The 23,296-nt window shown below is 37.9% G+C and overlaps 1 protein-coding gene across 1 annotated transcript; it reads left to right on the top strand.

Annotated features, from left to right (window-relative positions):
- Window positions 1–905: 905 nt before the first annotated feature.
- LOC133985973 (stromal interaction molecule 2-like) lies at window positions 906–10,606 on the top strand. Its single transcript, XM_062425736.1, has 11 exons — window positions 906–1,034; window positions 3,734–3,845; window positions 3,967–4,078; window positions 4,185–4,300; window positions 5,356–5,533; window positions 5,631–5,808; window positions 5,967–6,128; window positions 7,320–7,420; window positions 7,508–7,761; window positions 8,765–8,951; window positions 9,118–10,606. The coding sequence occupies exons 1-11, from the start codon at window positions 912–914 to the stop codon at window positions 10,604–10,606; spliced, it is 3,012 nt and encodes a 1,003-aa protein (XP_062281720.1). The 5' UTR covers window positions 906–911.
- Window positions 10,607–23,296: the final 12,690 nt, after the last annotated feature.

Raw genomic sequence — 23,296 nt, forward strand, 5'->3', positions numbered from 1 at the left:
GCGATTTCCACAAAACTTCACATGTGTAATCACTGTCCCACCCTGAACGCAACCGCTTGTGTTTTGTTACACTCTACTGCCCCCTGGTGGATGAACCATCAACCTCTCATAACTTCTTCATGCTTTGTCCAATTCACTCCAAACTTCACATGACTGATGAGTGGCCGCCCTGAATACACCAGACCACACCAGACCATATGTGTAACTACCTGTGACTCCCCCCTACTGGATGAACGAAACATTGCATTTTTGGCCTCCTTCCAGGTTTTTTCTCACTTTCTGCTTCACGCCACAGCCCCGCCATGCCTCAGGCCCCGCGGTGGCATGGGTGAGCGAGGGCCCGCCATCGCCGCTTGCGGTTTTAATATTATTATTGTTATTTGGAATATTATTTTTGACTTTTTTTTGGCTTTGTAACTTTATTGATAAGTTTACATATAACAAAATGTGCTTGTCCAGAATCAAATTGAGGGTGTTGAGATTATATGTCTCTCAATGTATTGCATGAGTCTTAACTACCATACTAGTGGGACCCCCTGTATGATTAAGTTTGATTTCTGGCCTGAAATCGGTTTGTATTTTAAAATATTATCATGGCCATTGACTCACGATTTTTTTTTGTTAAAATGTCAATGTTTTGGATAGACAAAAAGATGAGACTTCTCTGCACAGTGATAGAGAAGAATGAACTTGTAAATGTGCATACTCCATTGCTGCAGCTCCAACAAATTGACAATGTATTTAAACACCATCCATCCTGTTTAGAACAGTGTATAGAACAGAGCAGTGAACATATACACCAGATAGTGATTGATCTATAGATCTGGTGAACTAATTTGTTGAGTTGGATTGAAATTACCTGAAATAATGATTGACCTAATGTCGCCTTCCTCACCTGTGCAGATCCCTGCATGGTGGTGTCTCCACCATGTATGAGTGAGGCTGATCGCTACAGCCTGGAAGCCCTGCGTAGCATCCACCAGATGATGGACGATGATCAGGATGGAGGGATTGAGGTGGAGGAGAGTGTGGAGGTACAAAAACAGCCATTTTCCTGGCTGCTGTGAACCTTGTATGTGTGTGCGTGTTTTCTTGCATGCAAGAGACAGACAGGGTAAACCAGGAGTACAAAAACAGGTGTCCTGGCTGGTGGTAGAGTCAAATGCTACTTCAAGGATAGCAACGGTATAACTTTGCTTTTGGCTCTGTGACAAAGTTGGTTTGCACTAACAGAGTACTGTAACACTGATGACCTTCATAGTCATACTTCAAGAGTATATCTCTTCTTAAGACAAGACTCTGTTATGCCTGTTATTGCCAGATATTTCAAACAGACACACATGACAGTCATCACATCAGTGATTTGTATGTGTTCAGTGCCTGAATGTATTTCTTACCTACTAAAGATAATTGTAATGGGGAAAAATCCGACTGTCTCAGTCTGTTTTGTTTTTTTTTCATTTCTATATCACACCTTCCAAGCATTTTAATTTAGTGTAAAAAATAGTTCTGTTTATGCAAAGTTATACTCTTGTTATTATTCAGATTTGTTTTGGTCATGTAAACAAGTGCATTCAACCAAGCATTTGGGCCAGTACATATGCGCAAAACAAAATTTTGTGGGTTCGATTCAATATTTCACAGTTAATGATATCCAGGGTTAACATGCGTTTTTGTTCAGGGAGTCTGCAGGTCTCTGCTCTATGTGACATTGATAGTAAACCCAGAATTCTAGAATGCCTTAGGCCTTCCAGAATGTAGTTCAGGGATAAAGTATCTAGGGGCTCGGGTTGCGGTTGCCATGGAGACTTCAGGGGAGGGGCCTGGGCTCATCAGAACACAGCCCTCCTCCAGCCATCATATGAAGCCTTCGTTTACAGCCAAGGACACATTCCAAGACAGACTTACCACAGGCACATATGCGTGTAGAATCAGTGAAGTCTGCAATACACACTCATGCTTCTACATCCACTCTAAATAAATACATTCTCAAGTCACACTCTCCTTATTCCTTCACTGAAATCCAAGAACACACTGCAACACACTGTATTTAGGAAAGTGAGGTTAGCTCAGCCAATGCGATTTTTGTTTTATTTTTATCTAACCTTTATGTAAGCTTCGGAGAATCGTATTAAGATTCAAGAATTGAATTGTCATTTCAGCCATACAGATACATGAAAGAGTAAAAAATACCGGGCTCAGGTCACAGTGATTGTAGGTTTAAATTTTAAAAAACAAAAAAACAATATATATATACTGTATATACATACATATGTGTGTCTCAAAGTCAGACACTGGAGTCATTGGACATTGGAGGGGGGTGGGCATGGGGCAGTAGGCTTATCTTGGACTTTCAGCTACTTAAAATAAAAATGTCCTGGCATTGCTGATGGAGCTCAACATTCATCCATAAGGACTGCTTTATTACAAACAACTCCATCATATAAACCTGGAATCTGTGTGTAACAGCTGACCTGTGAAGTGTAGCAGTACACAGAGGATTAATTTCCATCAGATCCTGACCGAACCAATGTTGATAAAGTTGCTGCTGCTGTGCCACATGCATTAATGTGCACAGTCTGTTTGGAGGCACATTTATCGTTTCAGCTACTGTGTGATACTGCAGGTATTTAATAAACACAAAGGAAAGAATCTGATGCACATAGATGCAAAATACAAGAAATAAAATAAGTATAATACATGAAAGTTGGTCTGTGACGGTGGAGAACTCTGTGTGTGTGCAGCTCTGCTAATTAAAGACATGCAATTTGAGACTTTTGTGCTCTCTCCAGTTTTCATTTATGGATCAATCTGTGTGCTGAAATGTGGAGAAAAGCCTGAAACACTGGAAACTTCTCCACTCACTGTCAACAGTAACTTTACTGCCAATACATCCATAGCCTGTATGCGTCTTATTATGTGCAGCACCATATTTCTCCCCCTCCCCCTTCTTCTTCACATTTATATCATCTTTGTTACTTGAAAATACCAGTTTTGAGGACCAGAAATATGCAGGGCTAGGCTCAAAACATTTGGGGCTGAAGCAGTGGTGGCCCTCAGGACCTACAGAATGAACCGAAAGCTTTGGCACTGCAGTCGCAGCTACTCTGTTAACTGCTTCTGATGACACAAACCAGATACAGGAAGTGTTCTGTGAATGATAGACATCAAGTGTGTTTTGGAATTGGCTTTAGACTAAATATTGAGGGAACAAATTAGCTGTCTTTCCGCTTATGAGGGAATCTGATATTGTGTCAATTACAAATATTGTCCCAAGTGGTTACATGTAGGTCACAGTATCAGAGTCAAACACTGAAATCAATTAATACAATTTCTAATACAACAATATTCCTTACTACAACCCATGCTGCTGTCCGAAGCAAGTTAAATAAAATAATTAATATATTTAGGACCAGTCTAGGACCAATCCAAAACAATAACTCAGTGACATTAGCACACTTAAATACCCCAAAATGTTGGCACCCAGACAACAGAACAAATTGTGCAAACATTATTTATTATTTTTACTTAACTTGGTAAAGACTTTAGGAACCTTTAATAAATATGACTCCTTTAAGTATAAGTCTACGGAAGGTTAAAGAGGACCAGCTGGCCCAAGTGTACAAAAAAGAAAAATACAGCACTTTTCAGAGTTACACAGTGCTTCACAAAGTGCAGATAATATGATACATAGAACATTTATGTGTGAGAGCTTTGCTATCTGTCTTTGCAGTTCATCATTGAAGACATGAAGCAGCAGCAAACCAACAAACACAGCAACCTGCACAGAGAAGACCAGCACATTACAGTTGAGGAGCTCTGGAGGGGTTGGAAATCATCTGACGGTATGTGTGTGTGTGTGTGTGTGTGTGTGTGCGTGTGTGTGTGTGTATATACGTGTGTGTTTTATTCCAAAGATGTAAAGCTCTATTTTGACTCACTTTGCCCTATTGTCTCACTTCTCAGTACATAATTGGACTCAAGAGGAGGTGCTTCGCTGGCTGAAGGACTTTGTTGAGTTGCCACAGTATGAGAAGAACTTTAAAGACTTTAAGGTCAATGGAAACACACTCCCCAGGTGAGAAAAAACGTTTTCCAACAAAGACACTGCAAAAACAAGTCAGTTGTTGTTTGGGATCATATCAACATAATGAATCTTTATTGCCAATCAAATCTGTTTGTAGGATTGCAGCCAATGAGCCTTCATTTCTGAGTGTCCAATTGAAAATTCAGGACCAGAGAGACAAACAGAAGCTCACCATCAAAGCTCTGGACGTAGTACTGTTTGGGCCAACTACACGTAAGAACAATTCCTCACCGTCTTCCTTCTCTATATTCTTATGTCTCTTTAAAGTACTATCCAATCCTGGACTGCCTACTTGCTTCTTTAGTATGCACACATCCCAACTCTCCCAGTTTCCACAGATCTTAACGATATTTGAAGGAGAACTACTGGCGTGTTGTCATTGTATTGTTTCTTTCAGTAAACTCTAGTGATTTTGCAACCCTTCATTTTAAGAAATTATATTATTGGATCAATCAGTCCCTGAAATTAAGAAATTTGAAAACTTAATTCACACTGTACTATCTATTAAAAATTGTATGTCGCCAACTTGGCAACTCCTATGTTACTTCACTTCAATCTTGACCCTATTTTCCCATATTTTTGTGTCTAAGTGACTAATTGGGAACAACAAATTTCGACATTGGTTCAGAGTAGAGCCACCAAATGGCCTGTAGTGTATGTTGCTGTGGAAATTAGCTAAATATTTTGCCACGACTTTGAAGATCTTTAAGATAATACTAAGCTACACTTGCTGTACTTAAACATGACAAACTCCTCCCAGCACACCTCTCTCCAAGTCTGTCATGACTGAGTATTCAGTGGATTTCAAGAACAACTCAGCTCTCACAAGATTTCACACACGCAAGACTTCTTGGTGAGACACAATAACAAACAGACCAGATCAAGCGAAAGGCAAAGAAAAATGTTTTATTTCTCTGTATGGTCCTTTTCATAGTTTTGTCAGACACTTACAATAACAATTTGAGCCTGTCAGTGGGGGAAGCAAGCACTTTCATTGGAAGTACATTGACAGGATGTTATTGGCCCAAAGGATTACATTGCAGCCTGCTTAGTGGCTGCAGTCCAAATTGCTCTCACTCAATACTGGACCAGTTTCAAAAATGGTTCTCCCCATTAGTCAATTAGACACAAAAAGATGGGAAAGTAAAGTGGGTCAAGGTTTAAAAATACCAAAATTCCCCTTTAATGATTGCTGAATTCCACTTACCTGATGATACATTTATGATATAGTTATAATCATATTATCATGACTTTCCATTCGACCATAGGTCCTCCTCACAACTACATGAAGGACCTGTTGCTAATTGTATCAGTGGTGATGGGAGTTGGGGGCTGTTGGTTTGCTCAAGCCCAAAACAAAACCAGCAAGATCCACATAAACAAGATGATTAAAGATCTGGATAGTCTGCAGAGGGCTGAACAGAGCCTCATAGATCTACAGGAACAGTAAGTATTCATTTATTTTTCTTTGTCTGCCTCTCAACTACTATATGATCTGGCTTCATTTTGTTTGAATGCACTAAAAACCATGTCACTTACTCAGACTAGAGCGAGCCCAGGAAGAGAAACGTAATGTAGCGGAGGAGAAACAGAACCTGGAGGAGAAGATGAGGGATGAAATTATGGGGGCACAGGAGGAGGCGTACCGTCTGCACGAGCTGAGGCAGGGAGCTGTCAGTGAGCTCAGTCGCCTACGATATGCAGAGGAAGAGCTGGTGCAGGTAGACATACTAAAAACCCATCGTACATCTCAGAGGAAACAACCTCACAATACCACACTAGAAGGGTCATCTTCTCTGCTGTAATTTAAACGCACTGAAAGTATTTTTCACATTTCTCTAAACTGATGTCAAACATTTGACTGCTGCCGTCCCTTCAGGTTCGTGGAGCACTGAAACAGGCAGAAAAAGACATGCTAGCTAGCTGGACTTTCTCAGAAGTTCTCCAGCGGTGGCTCCAGTTGACACATGAGGTGGAAGTCCAGTACTACAATGTCAAAAAGCATGGTGCAGAACTACAGCTTGCCTCTGCCAAGGAAGAGGTAATGTATTCATGGAGACACATGAAAAATACAGTAGTGACATTTAAAGGGACTACACTGGACACATACACAAATAACTGCAAAAAATGTAAGGACATAGGGTTATGAATATAGAAGATCTGTCTTATTTTGACCAAACTACATGAATACCATACTCAGATGACACTATCACGATATTCTTCCCATAATAACAACATTTAACTGTCAAGGAAGTAGTCTCTATCTGTATGTATGTAGGCTTTTCATTTCACACTGGCTAAGTAAGAAGTTACAGCCATTCCTCCACATCCTGAGCAGGGAATGCACAAGTGAGTGACATGACATTAACTGTATATACCTCCATCCTGGACAATGATGGCGGGTTAGTGTTTATTACAGAAGTGTAGCACCCACCCTCTGTTTGAATGAGCAGTTCTTGAGGAAGCTGCAATCAAAAAGGCAATTAGTTTGACAGAAAAGAAGTATATATATCAAAACACTGATAATTGGAGCCTTGGTTTGCGGTGGTAGCATTAACAAGTCTAATAGGAGAGAACAGAGATGCGACATCATGCTAATAACCCAAAGATTTCTTCCTTTTCTGTGGCAGTAAACACCTCAGACAACCTGCCAATTACTAACTGTTATATAATCAGAGCTTTACAAGATATACAGGGGTTAAGAGACGAAAATACCAGTTTTGAGGACCAGAAATATGCAGGGCTAGGCTCAAAACATTTGATGACGGTAGCTTGAACGTTAATATGATAAACAATCGGGCTACGACTACTTACTGACACTCTCCTATATACACACACTTGGAGAGCCTCTTATTGTAGAGCCGCTAAGTCAGCTACAACACAGGTACCACACAGAACATTTTAAAAAGGACTATGAATGCACTCCTTGAGACTGTCGAGGCTCCAGCATACTCTCTGTGTTTCCAGTGCGGACAGTAGTGGCTCACAGCAGATTATTTTACATAAATTTTTTTCTCCATTGTCACCAACAGACCATCACAAATCTGTTCAGTGCCTCCATACTGGGTGGGGGGGGTGGTATTGGTGTTCTGGTAGTGAAGTAGCTGAATCAACTCTGAGCGGTCGTATATTTAAAAAATGTATTGATACTTGGTGCCACTTTATTGATGTTGCAATATTGATTTTTTTTGTCCCACAAGTACATAAACTGACATGCACCTTTACTTTCCAGGCAGAGAGGATTAAGAAAAAGAGGAGTTCTGTGTTTGGAACTCTCCATGTAGCCCATAGCTCCTCTCTAGACCAGGTTGACCACAAGATCATGGAGGCAAAGTGAGCCACAATACTACTGTGCAGGTTTTGTTTGTGTTTGTCACAGCAAATATGTATATGTCACAACGGTCTTTGTATTTCCCAAAGGAATGCCTTGTGTGACGTAACAGCCTGCCTACGGGAGCGGCTCCATCGCTGGCAGCATATTGAGAGAATCTGTGGCTTCAACATAATCAGAAATCCTGGCCTTGCAAACCTCACAGCTCAGCTCTACTCAGACTCACATGCCATGGGGTTGCCCCGAGTGCCCCAGTCATCTTTTTCATGTCGCAGCTCGGTCCATGGATCTCTAGAGGATCTGTTAGAAGAGTCTGCTTCGCCAATCTTATCACAGATGCCAGGTAAGTAGACCAAAAGATGAGTTCTTTCTTTATATGTTTGGATCCCCATTATAAATTATAATGCCCATAGAATATAATTCACATACTTTTTGTACTTATTAAGCCATTCAATGACCCCTAAATTTGGAAGCAACTGCAATATTATAAATATATATATATATGTATATATATATATATATATATATATATATATATATATATATATATATATATATATATATATATATATATATATATATATATATATATATATATATATATATATATATATATATTATCCACTCATTTAGTCATGTGTTTCCTTAATTTGCGTGTTTGTAAAAAGTGATGTGTATATTCAAAGGACAGTACAGTATCAGTCATTATAAAGCTCTAAATTAAGACAAGTAAATCCACTTTTTTTTGTGTTAAGCTCAACTTTGGTGAACTTTGATGTACAAATTCACAGTGTTGACCAATAGCAAGCTGTCTTGACAATGCTGAGCTTCGATGGAACGGAATTCAGAAAGAGGAAACTCTTAGCTTACTAGCTGTGTTTTTACCATCCAGTTTCATATACTTGCACATGTCAGAATTTAAACTGCTCCAAAAGAGACATGGTTTGACTCTTTGCAAGCTTGCTGAAAGTGGGCAAGCACCTTCTTTTCACTCTTCATTAACGCTTAATCAAATTAAATTATGTACAATCCTAAAACCAAAACAGGGGAGTAAACGGCCTACTACAGAGAAAATAGAAAAAAAGCTTGAATGTTCCTGACTAGGTAGAATATTAATAGTTGGTTACAAGACACAGTAATTCATCAACTAGCCCTGAAAGTAGTCCCTACATCACCAAACTTCTAGAGCCACACATTTCATGAGGATTGTCTGATTAATTTCCCTGTTCTACTTTGTGGTGTGATCGGGCCTTTGAGGTTGAAAACCATGGTGTACATATTTATTGCTACTACTACATCATTGATTTTGCTGATTGGTTTAATCTTTGATCTATCTCCGGTTCCAGTTTCACCAATGAAACGCTCTCCTCGACCTCGGGGTTCCACCATATGTCGGTCACGTCGTTCTGGTGTCATCACTCAGCCAACAGCCACCATGATCTCCACAGACCCCGACCTTATCATCCCGATCCGAGCTCCCTACCCTTGCTTTGATGAGGATGAGGAGCTCTTGCTCAAAAGCCTTAATAAACAGTATGTCTCTCTGCTCACAACATTTAGAGGCCAATTTGTTGTTTTCACACACTGCTAAACTGTTTCGATGATTCCTCTGTTGATCTTAAATCTTTATTCATTCTTTGATTCTTTCCTTCCTTATCCCTTCCTCCTTTATTCTTCCTTTCCTTTCTCTCACTAATAGAGACTCACTAGAGATGTACTCAGATGCAGAATATATCAGCTCATCTCCTATAAGCAAAATGTACCCGAGTCCCACTGTTGACACCTCCTCTAGAAGGCTCTACCATGATGAAACTGAATCGCTTGCAGAAGAAGTAGACGCTGGTATTGAATCTCCAGTTCGCAAAGTTTCTGTAGGAGAGCTAGAGGCTTCTCTAGATGTTTCCTGCAGAAAGATGACACAAGACAAAGTGTTAGATACTTCTTCAGAAATCCCTTCTTTGAAGATGTCCAAGGAAGAGTGTTTGATTGAGGCTACGTCACAGAAGAGATCGCGAGACAGGAGCGAAGTTCCCATGGATGTTACAGTTAGAAAGGGGCTTGCCAGTGAGTTAGATGCAGAATTTACAGCTAAGAAAGTAGAAAGAGATACAGTAGGGGATTTGATGGACACTGCTTCAAGGAATATATACAGAGAAATAAGTGATTTACCACTGGATGTCAGAAAGATTCTTTGGGATGAATTAGAAGCATCAAATGTTGCACCTGGTAAGATACCAAGAGATGTGATGGGCGCTTCAATGGACAGTGCCTCAAGAAAAATGATACGAGATGAGTTTGAGCGCCCATTTGACTCAGTATCCAGAAGAATTACAAGAGATTCAATGGGAGTTTCCCTAGACTCAGCTTCTCGAAAGCTTCCATGGAATAAAGGGGAATATCAGATTGATTCCTCCATGAGGGCAATGGCAATGGACAAAACAGCTGAGATTGCTAGAACACCATCAAGGAGGATATCAAGAGATGAGCTGGAATATTGTGCAGATGCTGCTTCCATAAAGATGCTACCCAAAGAGCAATTTGAAGCACATGTGGACACCACATCCTCCAAAGAAAAGCAAGAGTTTGGCTCAGAACCATCAACAAGTAGGAGGACTCTCAGAGATGAACTTGAGATGTCTGTGGGCTCTCTCAGAAGGAGACTACCAAGAATACCAAGAGATAACACTGACAGTTCGACAGACATGCCCACTGGAAAGATATCCCGTGATAGAGTTGATGTACACATGGAAATACCTGAAAAATCAATAATGAGGGAGGAGTTGGGAGCATCTGGATCAGGCTCATCTACAGGAAGAATTGGACAACCAGACCTTACAGCACCCTCCCTGGTGCCATGGAAGTCATCATCAGACCTTTTCGCCATTGGCCCATTGAGCCAGCTTGTGTACGACGGAATCCTGGAGAAGTCCTGCTCTTCCTTGGCTACATCCACAACCAGCCTCTCTGCCCCAACCCCCAACCTGCAACAGAGCAAGCTAACAGAGGTGCAGCCACCATTGCCACCAGCAAGAGTTGCTGTCCCATCTCCTGCATCACCCCATGAGATTAAAGAGGAGAAGAACAAGGAAAAAGAAAAAAGCAAAAAATCCCTAAAGCTAAAAAATCTTTTTAAAAAGAAAAATGAGCCAACCTCAGAGAAGCTTCAAAGTGGTCTTCAGAAACTCTGACCATCAGTTGAGAATGTTTCCCTTTTTTATTGACATTTTCACTAGAATACTTTTTGAACCGAAAGGGTAGCTTTAGAACATAATTTCGAGCACTTGGTAATGTAAAGGCACTAAGTTTTAGGAAGCATAACCCTACTTAAGGCTAGACATTTCTAGGGACAGTGGTTTCCAACATATCAATATGAAAGAAGAGTAAGAGAAGCAAATAACATATTGATGTTTCCATTCTCTGAGACGTCAAAAAGCACTGGCAGAATTGTGATATATGTATGATGTCAAATGTTGTCTGTAAAAAAAGTCAACAAAATATAGCAAATTTGGTCAATTGCATATATATGGAGATCAGTATGACAATCAGTTTGCCAGTTTTTGAATAACTTATTTTATATTTGAAACAGATTTTTTTCTGTTATTAAGTCTTATGTAGAAATATGGTTGATACCATATATTGTTTTAGACGCAATCTTTTTTGCTTTTTGATGCTTTGCCTATCTATGGTTGAGGGATTAAATTCTGTTTAAACAGATGCGGCTCTTCTGTGTAACAGAGGCAATGCTTGAATTTAAACCTCCAATGAAGACATCACCTCACATTAGTCTGATCTCAATAAATTTAAAGGCCTATATTATTTCACATGCCAAATTTCTTTATTTCTGTTTTTCTCAGTGTTATGTTACAAGGAAAAATGTTACGTCAAGTATTTCCATGCTCCAATCAATATTTAACAATATATTTTTTTAAATCTGATAACAGTCTTGATGAAGCAGATACAAGGTGGATTCGAGGTTTAAGACCTTAATGAATAACACCAAGTGTTTTTTTCTTTGAATTTGATTCATTTGAAATTTTACTTGATTTATAATTTGAACCTGTTGATTGATTGTTTTTTAGGCATGACTCTTTATTGTTATGGAGAAATGCCTAGGATGGTAATACTTTACTTACCCATAGTACCTCAGTTATTATTTATGAGTAATACATAAATGCTTATTGACATTGTACTCGTAGCACACTTCTAATCTAATTATAATTAGTTACAAGGACATTTTAAAACTGGAGTGTGGGACTTTTGTCCTCCCTTTCTGGTCAACACATGCTTATGTCATAGTCTCTGCCGTAGCCTACACCGTCGCTACTAAGGTGGAACTTTTCCACTATACAGTTCTAGCACTACTCGGCTTGGCTCGACTTGGTTTGGTACCAGGAACGACCTTTTCCATTACTTCATAGTACCTCCTCAACGTGGGCGGGGTCGTTGAAGCTGCCGTGACTTAATTTTATACGTGACGCAAACATAAACAATGGAGGACATGGAGGTGATGGTGTACTGCAAGAAAACTGAGCCGTATGGCTGTAACGCTATTGACGGTATTTAAAAATGGCAGGTTTGATTCTTGTGTGGGACGGCTCATGACTCTTCCAGTGAAGACTCTCTGACCAATCAGTGGCTGGCAGTCTGTTGACGTCACATTTAGTATCGGCTCGGCTCGCTTGGAACCTCGCCAGAGCAGGTACTAAAAAAGTACCATGTACCAGGTACTATCCCTAATGGAAACGCAAAAAAAAACTAATCGAGCCGAGTCGAGCCGAATAGTGCTAGAACTGTATAGTGGAAAAGCGCCAATAGTGGATAAATACTTTTGAGCATCAACAAATCCTGAATTCAGAATTCAGAATAGATCAGAATTGGTCCTATAACATTTGGAAAGTCTACAAGAGCTGCATGATTAATTTGATTACCAGAAAATATCCGGCTTGGTCAGCAGAAGTCTCTAGTTAGGCCGACGGAAGTCTCTAGTTCTTAACATTGTTTCTAAAATGTTTCTAGTTGTTTACAGTTTGCTGTTGTGAAAATGCATTTTATATCAAGAGTGAAGTTAGGTGCACGGTTAGTACCTTCCCTTCCATACAGTGACAAGAGAGCATTGCAGTGTTGATGGTAAGCATATTGCTACCAATAAAATCATGCTGTTTTTTGTGAGACCATCTCTGTGCTTGAGTTCTTGTCATAGCAAACCCCCAGGAAACTACAATATGTTCACAGTAACAGATTGCTTATTTGAAAATGTAACTAATAACTGATTACTTGAATTGCAATTGCAAAACTAGTGTGTTATGTTACTCGTTTTAACAAAAAAATAATCTTAGTGAATCAATTACTTTGTAATGCTTTACTCTCTTCTGGGTTTAGGTCATTATTCCAATCCCAATTTTCTTTAATTTGCGAAATGCCCATGAACAGTTTGCTTGTTGAAACTATAAATGTGAGAACACTAGCTGTTTATCAAACTGAGGGCATTTAATGCATACTTTGAATGCTTGAATTGTTTATGTTTATGAAGGATTTATGTTTCATTGTTACCGTATAATTTGTTATATATTATTATTTTTTCCATTCAATCAAAACAAATTTGTACCATATATGTTCTGCAACGTTACTAAGCAAAACATGACAATTTACTTAGTAAGTAAGCTGAAATTGTACTGTAAAAGGAAGCCTTGTTTGTTTGGTAAAACAAGGTTCTTACCCTATCCTTTGTAATCATTATTCCATTGTCCATGCAGTTGACAGGAACTTGTAACCATATATGTTCCACAACATTACTGAGTAAAACATTACAATTTATTCAGTAAGTAAGCAGAAACTGTACTGTAAAAAGAAGCCATGTTTGTTAGATTAGATTATTCCCTTTTCCATTCAATCACCACAAACTACCATATATTCCACAACGTCACTAAGTAAAGCACATCAATTTACTCAGTAATTAAACCGAAACTGTACTGTATCAAGTCAGTACCTTCAGCAATCCATTTAAATTCAAATAATTCAGAAATGTAGCTATTAATTGATTTAAAATTTTTACTGTTGGAATGTTTTTTTCATTATGTAATTATTTTCTTTTTTCAGTGTTAGAAATATATGAACAAAATGTTTTCCTTTGTTGTAGACAAATAATATGAAATAATATTTCATAGGCTGTTTGTGTCTAATGATTTATTAATAACTAATAACTAAGGAAATAAAAAAGATGGTGGACATGAGTTGAGCATTATTATATGATAAATAATTTAAACTTTGCCAGCACATAAATCCATTCAGTTTTTTTTAATGAAATGGGATTTTTGAATTGCAACTTAAATAATGAATATAATCCCAATGGTTTGAGTTTTTCCATGCAGCCTAAAGTACGAGTCAAATGTTTGGGCACACTTTCTCATTCAAGTGAATGGTACTGTACATGTGTTTTATAAGCCTGCACTTTGAAGAAAAAAAAGGTTTGTTATTGTCAGCACACTACAGTATTTTGAAATTACGATAATACGTTTAGTCAAATGACTGACAGGCAGTCTAAGAATTCTGTTACAAAGTGCAAACCTTATTTTGGTTTCTCAGTGGCAAAAAGGGAGGTTGGCATTTTGGTAACCCTTCCCTTTACAGTCCACAAATTACTAAGTATTTACCTGTTAAATACATAGTAAATTATTGTATATTATTGGGTAATTACCACTGGTAACTGTTACATTACCAACTGTACTGTAAAAGGAAGTAATGTTTGTTTCCATGGTATTACCAGACTTGTACCATACCCTTTGTAACTGGTTGTTCCCTTTTCCATGCAATAAACACAAACTCACTCAACTTATTGGCCGTGCTGTCTGTCAAAAATCCACTGATTCAGCAGCAACAGGACTTTATCTTCATCCAAAGTTATTGAGATGTTTCCCCAGAGAATGAACCGCCATGCTGCCTTTCTCTTCAAGTGAGCCCCCAGCTTTGGTGAGTGAAGCATATTTTATTATCCTTCATTTGTGGTGCTGGTCTGTGCATTGGCCATATTATTGTTCGGGGTCAACTATACTTGATATAGAAGGGGATGATTGTGTCCATGCTTATGTATTGAGGTTGTTGTCACAGATTGGATTGGTAAGAAGTTTTCTTTGTGCTTTACTGTGGCCTTCAGTGGTGTTGAGCTCTTTGCTTTACTTATGGCCCTGTAGAATAATTGGTTCTGTGCTTGGTTATGTCTGCTTATAACAATAGAATAATGCATTCTTAATTTAGATTGTGACAATGTTAATGTAACTTGTACAACTTAAAGATTTATAAAATAAATCAACATGTACACTAAACACTTTTAATTTATTCCAGACTTCCTGAGCTCTGTAACAGTCCATTAGAAGATGCTGTTGCACTCCAATATCATTGTAATAAATCATTGGACATTTTTTACAACAACTCCAAGACACAACCCCTCTTACTGGAAGTCTTCCCACCGATATCAGCCACTGAGCATCACTAATGCTCATTGACATATTCTTATTTTTTTTTTTAGATTTTTCATCACCTGTGTGCTTTAATTATAAATTGATTTTCATAATGAATTAATCTCCCATATTTAAAAATTACTTATTTTACTATAAATCATTTTGCTAGGTAAACCTAACCAGTGTATTTGTACATGTTGGTGTTGTGCAATAAAAATTATGTATAATAATAATTTGTAAACCTTAAATGACCCTTGTAAAAGGGTCATGTCTTATACTTTGAAAGATTTCCAACCCAAAGATCATTTCTGGTGATGGGGGCAGATGTGTTTTTTTTTTCAAAAGCAATTTTAATCTGTCACCAAACTCTACAGAACCCAAACCATATTCTTTGCTTTTATACATGAATTCTCTCTTGGGAACTTCCCTGGTTGTTCCCTTGGTTAGGTTGACACACTGTTTGTTGGATTAGTTGGATTGTTATTTTGTTCGGTGGCGGGTGACAATGTTTATTCTTATTTGGTTGTTAGTATCTTTGTTACCCCATCTATCTAACTCTTCTTTAATTTCATGCAATTTTTCTCCCAATTCACTGTTAACAATGTTCAGGTCAAGTATTTTAATTTCTTGTTTGACTTCAATGTCAATGTTTTGTTTGTCACTCTCTGTTCACATCCAAACTCCTTCTGATTTATTGTGATTTAAATTTGTTCCAGACACATTTTCACATAAAATCAAATAATTAGTTAACACATCCATCTCTGCCTGTTTTTATAATGGGAGTAAAGTAATCAGCATATGCAATTGCTGTGACTTTGTGTTCATAGCCTACACATGTTCCAGCAAAACTTTAGGCTGTTGGATAAAATATTAAGAGCTGCATTAAAAGGACAGCCCTGCTTCACTCCTCTCTCTATTTCAAAAGACTCAGTTAAAAACCAGTTGACATTTACACAAACACTTGATTTAAAGCCCAGACATCTTATCATCTGAATAAAGCTATCAGGAAAGCTTTATGCTTTGATCACAGCCTAGAGATCATCTCTGGAAATGCTTTCATCGCCTACAATGATGTCCTTTCATCCTTTCCCATTCATATTTGGCCTCATGTAGCAACTCTAACAACTGTAATTCACACTTGGCCTCAAATGACTCCAACAACTCTCAATGTCAGTCATTACAATAACCAGGAGCACTAATGAACCAAGTCAATTATCTTGATAATGATCCCACAGAAGTTAAATACCTGGGATTCCCCACCAGTCAGTTAGAATTGAAGAAGCCTCTGAGAGGCAAAATGTCTTCAAGTGTCTTCAAGTAAGCCCCGTTGCGCTCGATTCAAACCTCCTTGGATAACCATGACCTGGATTGTGGAGAATCTTCACAGACGTCATACTGTTCATTAGCTGATTTCTTTTTGTTTGATCTCTGGTATCTTTTTTTTTTAAAACAACTTTTTTCTTCTGAAAAACAATTAAGATTTAGATAAATGAACATTAACTATATTCACATAGGGGGTAAAGAAGAGTTGCTGTAGGTGCCTGCTCTCTGGCAAAAATGATAGACTGAAGTCAAGGAGAGGAAGGAGAAAATAAAAGTAAAGGTTGGAGTAAAAATCATCATCAAGGACACAATAGGCACAAGAGGGCACAGGCTTGTCCCTACTTTCAAAATCCTTAAAACCTTCTCTATAAACCAACAAAGTTGGGTAGGATACAATTTGACTTACATCTGCAATGTTGAAATTCACTCTTCAAAACCTTTACTAAAAGAAAAGTACCTAGAGAAATGACAACAAAAATGTGCAGCCCATCCAATTGTGAGGTAACTTACAGTTTAAAGGCAGCAAAAAAGGCACATCGATGTCAATTATAACCTGCACAGAATTTTCCTTTTCACAAAATGCATGTGTTGTGATGTGGCTTATCAAACAGAACATTTTCTTTAATGGGGATAATTTTACATTGGTGTGATGCTACAGACAGACTGCAAAGCTTTTTTTCAGATTGGTTTGCTTATGATTAATCAGGAAATACATGTTTTATTCTTTTGGTCTTTTTTAGGTTATTATCGACCATCTCCACTAGAGGTCAGGAGAGTTTTAATTGGAGCCAGTAAGTATAACTGTTCAGAGATGGCCTCCCTGCACTCACCTCTGCTTGTTCTAGAAAAAACTTATCAAGTTGAATGCACTCAAATATCCCAGGTGTCTCTGAGAGAAGTTTTAAAAACCAACTGATCTATGAATTAGTGGGAGTTTTATGTTTACTAAATTAATGGTCTTGCACAACATTCCCCAAATATTAAATGTTGAAGTAGATACTACATATGATTTATTTTGAAGGTAACATACAATTCTCCAAAATGAGAACAGGCTAAGACACAGGAGAATATCATTTTACCAATGTAGGAAAAGGGAGGCTGGTAAAGCATTTGTGAGATTTTAGCAAATAGGCTACCTACACCAACACCATCCATGTTCAAGACACAAAACTGCGTACGCCTGGAGCCACTGGAGATTTGATAAAATAGACATTAGGACTGCATCTATGACTCTGGAGTCAAATTGTTAACCCCTTAACCCTGATGTAGCTTTTAGAGTTTTACCAGATGTAATTGAGTGGCCACTTTCAATCTCTGCATCACTCCCACAGGCTTTTCGAGTCACCACTGAAGCTCTCTGATCTTGTAACACCTTAACAGTCCAATAGATGTCTTCATCAGGGGACCCACACATCTTTCCGAGTCATGGGGTCCATGAATACAGTGTGGTGTTCAAGCTCACAGTTGACAATTGTTGATGTTTGCTGCTCATCACAAAAGCTAATTTTGTGAACCTACTGCTAGCTGATGCTACTAGTACACTTAATTAACAGCCTATAGCTACATGGTTGGCCTCCTTACTCCCACTAGCTTAGTGGCTTAGATAACTACAGTAATAATCACATAATTCCCATATCTATTAAATCAGATTATGATTGTTTTGAGTTCAGAATCCTCTCTTTTGTGAAATATCTTAATGAAACCTTTGTAACGCCAGTGGATCAGAAACCAGTTTTTCTTGACATGTTGTCAGCAAATGACAACTATATGAAAATCATGGCACCCTTGTACTGTCACAGTCACAGTCACTGAGAATATCACCTTAAAGTTTATTTGCATGAGTGAGATAATTAAAAATGTATCTTAAGTGTCAAAGCTCCATGGTCATAACTTGCAGCAACCACAGTAGGCTACTCTTTCATTTGCAGTGGGACATGAGCATACTATGCACCGATGCATCCTGTTCCTGTGTGGGTGTGTGAGTATGCATGCTGGTCTTGGTGTATGTATGTTTGATCTGCTGGAAAAACACTGATTCTCTGTTGACCACTTATACACTGTTGCTTGTGTGTAAATGAGAACAAAACATATATTTGGAAAACTAAGGGTATTTTCTGCTTTATCTCTGATGTATTTTCATAATCACTGTATCATGTTTTACTTAAAGCCTGGTAACTTTTTTTGTTTCCAGGTTAATCAACCGTCACTTTGGCACACTGTTACATTTGTACTTTACTGACAAGATCATTGTGGGGCTAATCATCATAAACCCACAGATCGCGTTTCGGTGGGATTTCTTTCAATTAAGCAAACATTTTTTGACCACTCTGTCGTTAAATCTATGCAAAGGGCTCTGACATATGCCCAGGGAAGTTATATAAAGCCCTCCACTGAGTGACAAAAGAGACACCCTCTGTAAGTTCAAATAAGGACATTTCATAATTTGTTTTACATACATACATACATACATACATACATACATACATACATACATACATACATACATACATACATACATACATACATACATACATACATACATACATACATACATAATAAAAATGTGCCAGTCAAATATGCTTTAACTTTAGAAAAACTTAACCCTTAACTGAAACTTTCATATATATAATTAATGGAAACAAAATTAAAGAAACATCAGTTTTGATAAATTAATTACACAATTTATTATTTTAGTGTAAATATTTTGTCCCTTTACACTCTAGAAGTATTGATGGAAGAATAGGTGATGAAGTCAGAACTCTGGGTTGTCTTCTTCCTTGGTCTCTGTGATGCCGGACGAATTTTCAGTGCACTGTAACACACATCTTCACCCTATGATTTGACAGATATATCGACATATAGTGTATTATTCTGAATAATATACATTTGTGAAATACATGATTTACTATAATGCACAATTAAACATACACTATGTATATGATCTATGCACATGAAGGATTATACAACTTCCTTCTATAAATAACCTCATTCCCTCTTGCTTGGCCTCTGGTGTCAGTTGTTTTATTATCAACTTTAGGATTTTTAGCTGTAAGCATGAATACAGAATCATTACAGTACACCAAAATAGAACAGATACAACATATTCTGGTCATCAAAGTATACAATGAACTGAAGAAGAGGTAGAGCCGTCGTCCTTCAATTGGAAGATTGGCAGTTCGATTCCCGACTCCTCCAGTCCACATGTCGATGTGTCCTTGGGCAAGACACTTAACCCCAAATTGCTCCCGTTGCTGTGCCAACGGTGTATGAATGTGTGTGAATGGTTAGCTTTCTCCTGATGTGCAGGTTGGCACCCTGCGTGGTAGCCCCTGCCATCAGTGTATGAATGTGTGTGAATGGGGTGAATGAGTTGTAGTGTAAAGCGCTTTGAGTGGTCGAAAAGACTAGAAAGGCGCTATATAAGTACAGTCCATTTACCATTTACCATTTATAAGAGGGTAATGTCCTACTGGGAAGTGACCGGTTTGTGAAGTCTTTGCATTCACTACATAGTGTACATCTCTATGCATCGCCATTGTGGTCTAAGGCTGTTTTTAATGGTAACACTTAATGAAAATCTACTACAGCATAGACCAATGAGATGCAAATAGCGGCCTGTGGCAAAAGTATGAGGGTCCCGTAAGTAATGAAAGCTGAAGATTTTGACATTCATAGTTTACATCAAAATGTTTTTTTGTATTTCTACAAATCTACCTTACATTAAAACAAAACAACAAACAAACATAAATAAACACAAGGATCCTATCAGTAACATAATGCTGCTCCAACTCAAGGACAAGTATTAAAACCATGGTTGCGCAATACTACCTGAACTGTGCATGGTGCTGAAATTAAGTCTAATAAACCTACCAGAAATTAAAGTTTAACATTGGAATTCTAACACTGTTTTAATACCACAACTTTAGCCTATGCAACCATGAAATATATGTATTTAATAATCAAAAATGGTTGAGAGTCAAACTGAAATGGTGTGTTGATACCATTTTCTCCCCTCAGATACAATCCTGAACAATGTTATAACTGATCAAGTTAAAATCAACTGTAGAAACTGTATGCCTTTGGTATATCATAGAGTAAAGCAAACAAAGTGTGATAAGAGGTAAATTTTTGCTTCTTTTACAAAGATATTCTAAAATGGCCTAGAATGATTTGTTGGTTGAAAAGATTCTAAATAATTGGATTACACTAATATTTCAAACTAACAGTTTTCTTTATTTAGTGTCACACATTCATTCCTGGAGTCCGTCATTCAGCCTATTTAAATGGAGAAAACAAGTCACTCTGCTGTTTGGTATCATTGTGTGCACCACACTGAACATGGACCAGAGAAAGCAAACAGTTGTCTGAGGACATCAGAAAGGAAATTATAGACAAGCATGTTAAAGGTAAAGGCTATAAGACTATTTTCATGCAGCTTGATGTTCCTGTGACTACAGTTGCAAATATTAGTTCAGAAGTTTAAGATCCATGGGACTCTAGCCAACTTTCCTGGATGCAGCCATAAGAGGCAAATTGACCCCACATTGAACAGAAGGATTGTTCGAATGGTCAACAAAGAACGAAAGAAAACTTCCAATGAAATTCAAGCTGCACTCCAAGGTCAAGCAAAGAACAACGCATTGAACTATTCTGAAGTGGCCTTCTTTGAGCCCTGATCTGAAACAGTCAGGAGAAGGCACCCTTCAAACCACCAGACAGCCATAGCAGTTTGCTCAGGGAGAGTGGGCCAAACTACCTGCAGAGAGGTGCAGAAGTCTCACTGAGGTCTACAGAAATCGCTTGTTTGCAGCGGTTGCTCCTAAAAGTTCAATTAAAATATAAAGTTAAAGCTTTCATAATTTTGTCCATATCATTTTCATTTGCTTTATTATTTAAAATATTCTGTTGAATAAAAAAAACTATAAACTCATGAAATAAGCGATATCCATGAAAAAATGGTTTTGTTAGTCTGGTGTGGAGAAACATGATTTGCCTACACAGAGCCCTGAAATCAACCTCATCCAAAACCTTTGTATGAATTCTGATGCAGACTAATGCTGTTTCAAATTTATTAAACACTCTGCTGAAAATGTTTTTGGGAAGAAAATACTAAAGGTGAAATACTGATTTTCAAAACCAGGTTTTTTTTCTTCCCCAACTCTAACAAAATTAACATTTTGGATATCTGATGTTGACATTGCAACTTGTGTACATTTTTATGTAATTAGCTAACAGCATGCATCACTTGAGAGGATATCTGCCGGAAGAAGTGAGATGATGAAATGCCTCTTATGTTAAAGCTCCATGATCATGAAATGTTTTTTTTTTTATTTATTCTCAATGGGAGATAATACAATGATGATACATGATACAATGTATGTAGAGCTGCAAAGATGAGCTGATTAATTGATAAGCTGACAACCACTAAATTAAAAAACTGCCAACGATTTTGATATTTAATTTAATCTGAATCCAGCTTGTCAAATGTGAATATTTTCTGATTTCCTTAGTCATCTATGATGTAAACTAAATATCTTTGAGTTGTGCACTGATGGTCAGTCAGTTGTACATTCTATGGTAGAGCTGTATCTTTAATATTTCATCACTGTCATGAGTATTTGTGTATGAAACAAATTACCCTCTAAGTTTACACAGAGTGTCTGCATATGTGTAAACTGAGTAGATGCTGTCACTCTCTCTTGACACAATAAATACTCTGAAATACACTGTAGTGTACAATCATTTTTATAATAATAATATATACATTCTAACTAATGTTTTGCTTTACTGTAGAAACAAACAAGTTTTTATAGTAAGCTAATACTAAGCATGTTAAAATAAATTATTTAAACTTTTGATTACATTACATCTCCATTGGTTTTATGTATTGTGTTTATGTGTTTTTCAGTTTCTATTCTTGAACAATAAACACAGTGAAACCATGCACCTTCAACAGACCACCAAGATGCACTTTCAGTACATCTAAATGTTGAGCTCTGCTGTCGTACAAGGGCTGTTTGTCAGTGCGGGTTTCCTGTAAGCCTTACTGATTACAGGGACTACATGATGGTTGAGGTTAACATTCTTGTCAACCCTGACCAACCTGATTGCCTTGTAACTTCTTAGAAACTGGGTGGCAGGGACAGTCTGTCGTACGGAAGTTGTACAGAAACATCAGTCTAGATATTTCTGTGCAGCTGATTTCTTTTAAACTTTTGTTGGGTATGGGTTACTTAGATCTTAGAATTGTGAATAAATATTAATGAAAATGGTTTCATTGCATCAAGTTATTCCAGAGAAGCAGCATGTACAGTACCAAAGCCTAATTTAATATTATTGTTTAATTGTCTAACAAGTCAAAATGATTTGCCACAAGAAGAGTCTATATATTTAGAGACAACTGGTTATTCCCCTGATTGCATCTTATTTGACTTCTAGTGCCATATCCTTTTCTCATCAGTTTGAAATGAATACAGCAGCACCTGGTGAACCTATGACCGGGTCAGGGCTGCCCAAGGCTCATTGATATATGTGGGCATGTGAGAAGTGAAGGCCATCTGGTCCGATCCCTTAGAAGAACTTCTGTAGCACAAATTGCTGAAAAAGTGAATGATGGACAGGTGTCAGAACACAGTGAATCACAGCTTGCTGTGTATGAGGCTACGTAGCTGCAGACCTGTCAGAGTGCTCATGCTGTCCCTGACAAAAGTGCCTACAATGGACACGTGAGCATCAGAACTTGACCATGGAGCAGTGAAAGAAGGTGATTTGATGTGATGTATCATGTTTTCTTATAAATCATGTGGATGGCTGTGTGGGTGTACATAGTTTACCTGGGGAAGAAATGTCACCAGGTTGCACTATGGGAACGAGGCAAGCCAGCACAGGTAGTGTGATGCTCTGAACAATGTTCTGATGGGAAACCTGGGGTGCAGGCATTAATGTGGACATTACTTTGACATGTACCACCTAACTAAACATTGTTGCAGTTCAAATTAACCCCTTCATGACAACAGTATTCCCTGATGGCAGCGGCCTCTTTTAGCAGGATAATGCACTGTATCAAACTGCAAAATTGTTCAAGAATGGTTTGAGGAACAT

This window comes from Scomber scombrus, chromosome 2 (assembly GCF_963691925.1).
Source record: "Scomber scombrus chromosome 2, fScoSco1.1, whole genome shotgun sequence".
Taxonomy (NCBI): Eukaryota; Metazoa; Chordata; class Actinopteri; order Scombriformes; family Scombridae; genus Scomber; species Scomber scombrus.

Excerpts from the sequence above, each read along its gene's own strand:
- LOC133985973 (XM_062425736.1), top strand. The coding sequence starts at position 912 with ATGGTGGTGTCTCCACCATGTATGAGTGAGGCTGATCGCTACAGCCTG. Across the intron at positions 3,846-3,966 it reads GGGTTGGAAATCATCTGACG|TACATAATTGGACTCAAGAG; the intron begins GTATGTGTGTGT and ends CTCACTTCTCAG. Across the intron at positions 4,301-5,355 it reads ACTGTTTGGGCCAACTACAC|GTCCTCCTCACAACTACATG; the intron begins GTAAGAACAATT and ends ATTCGACCATAG.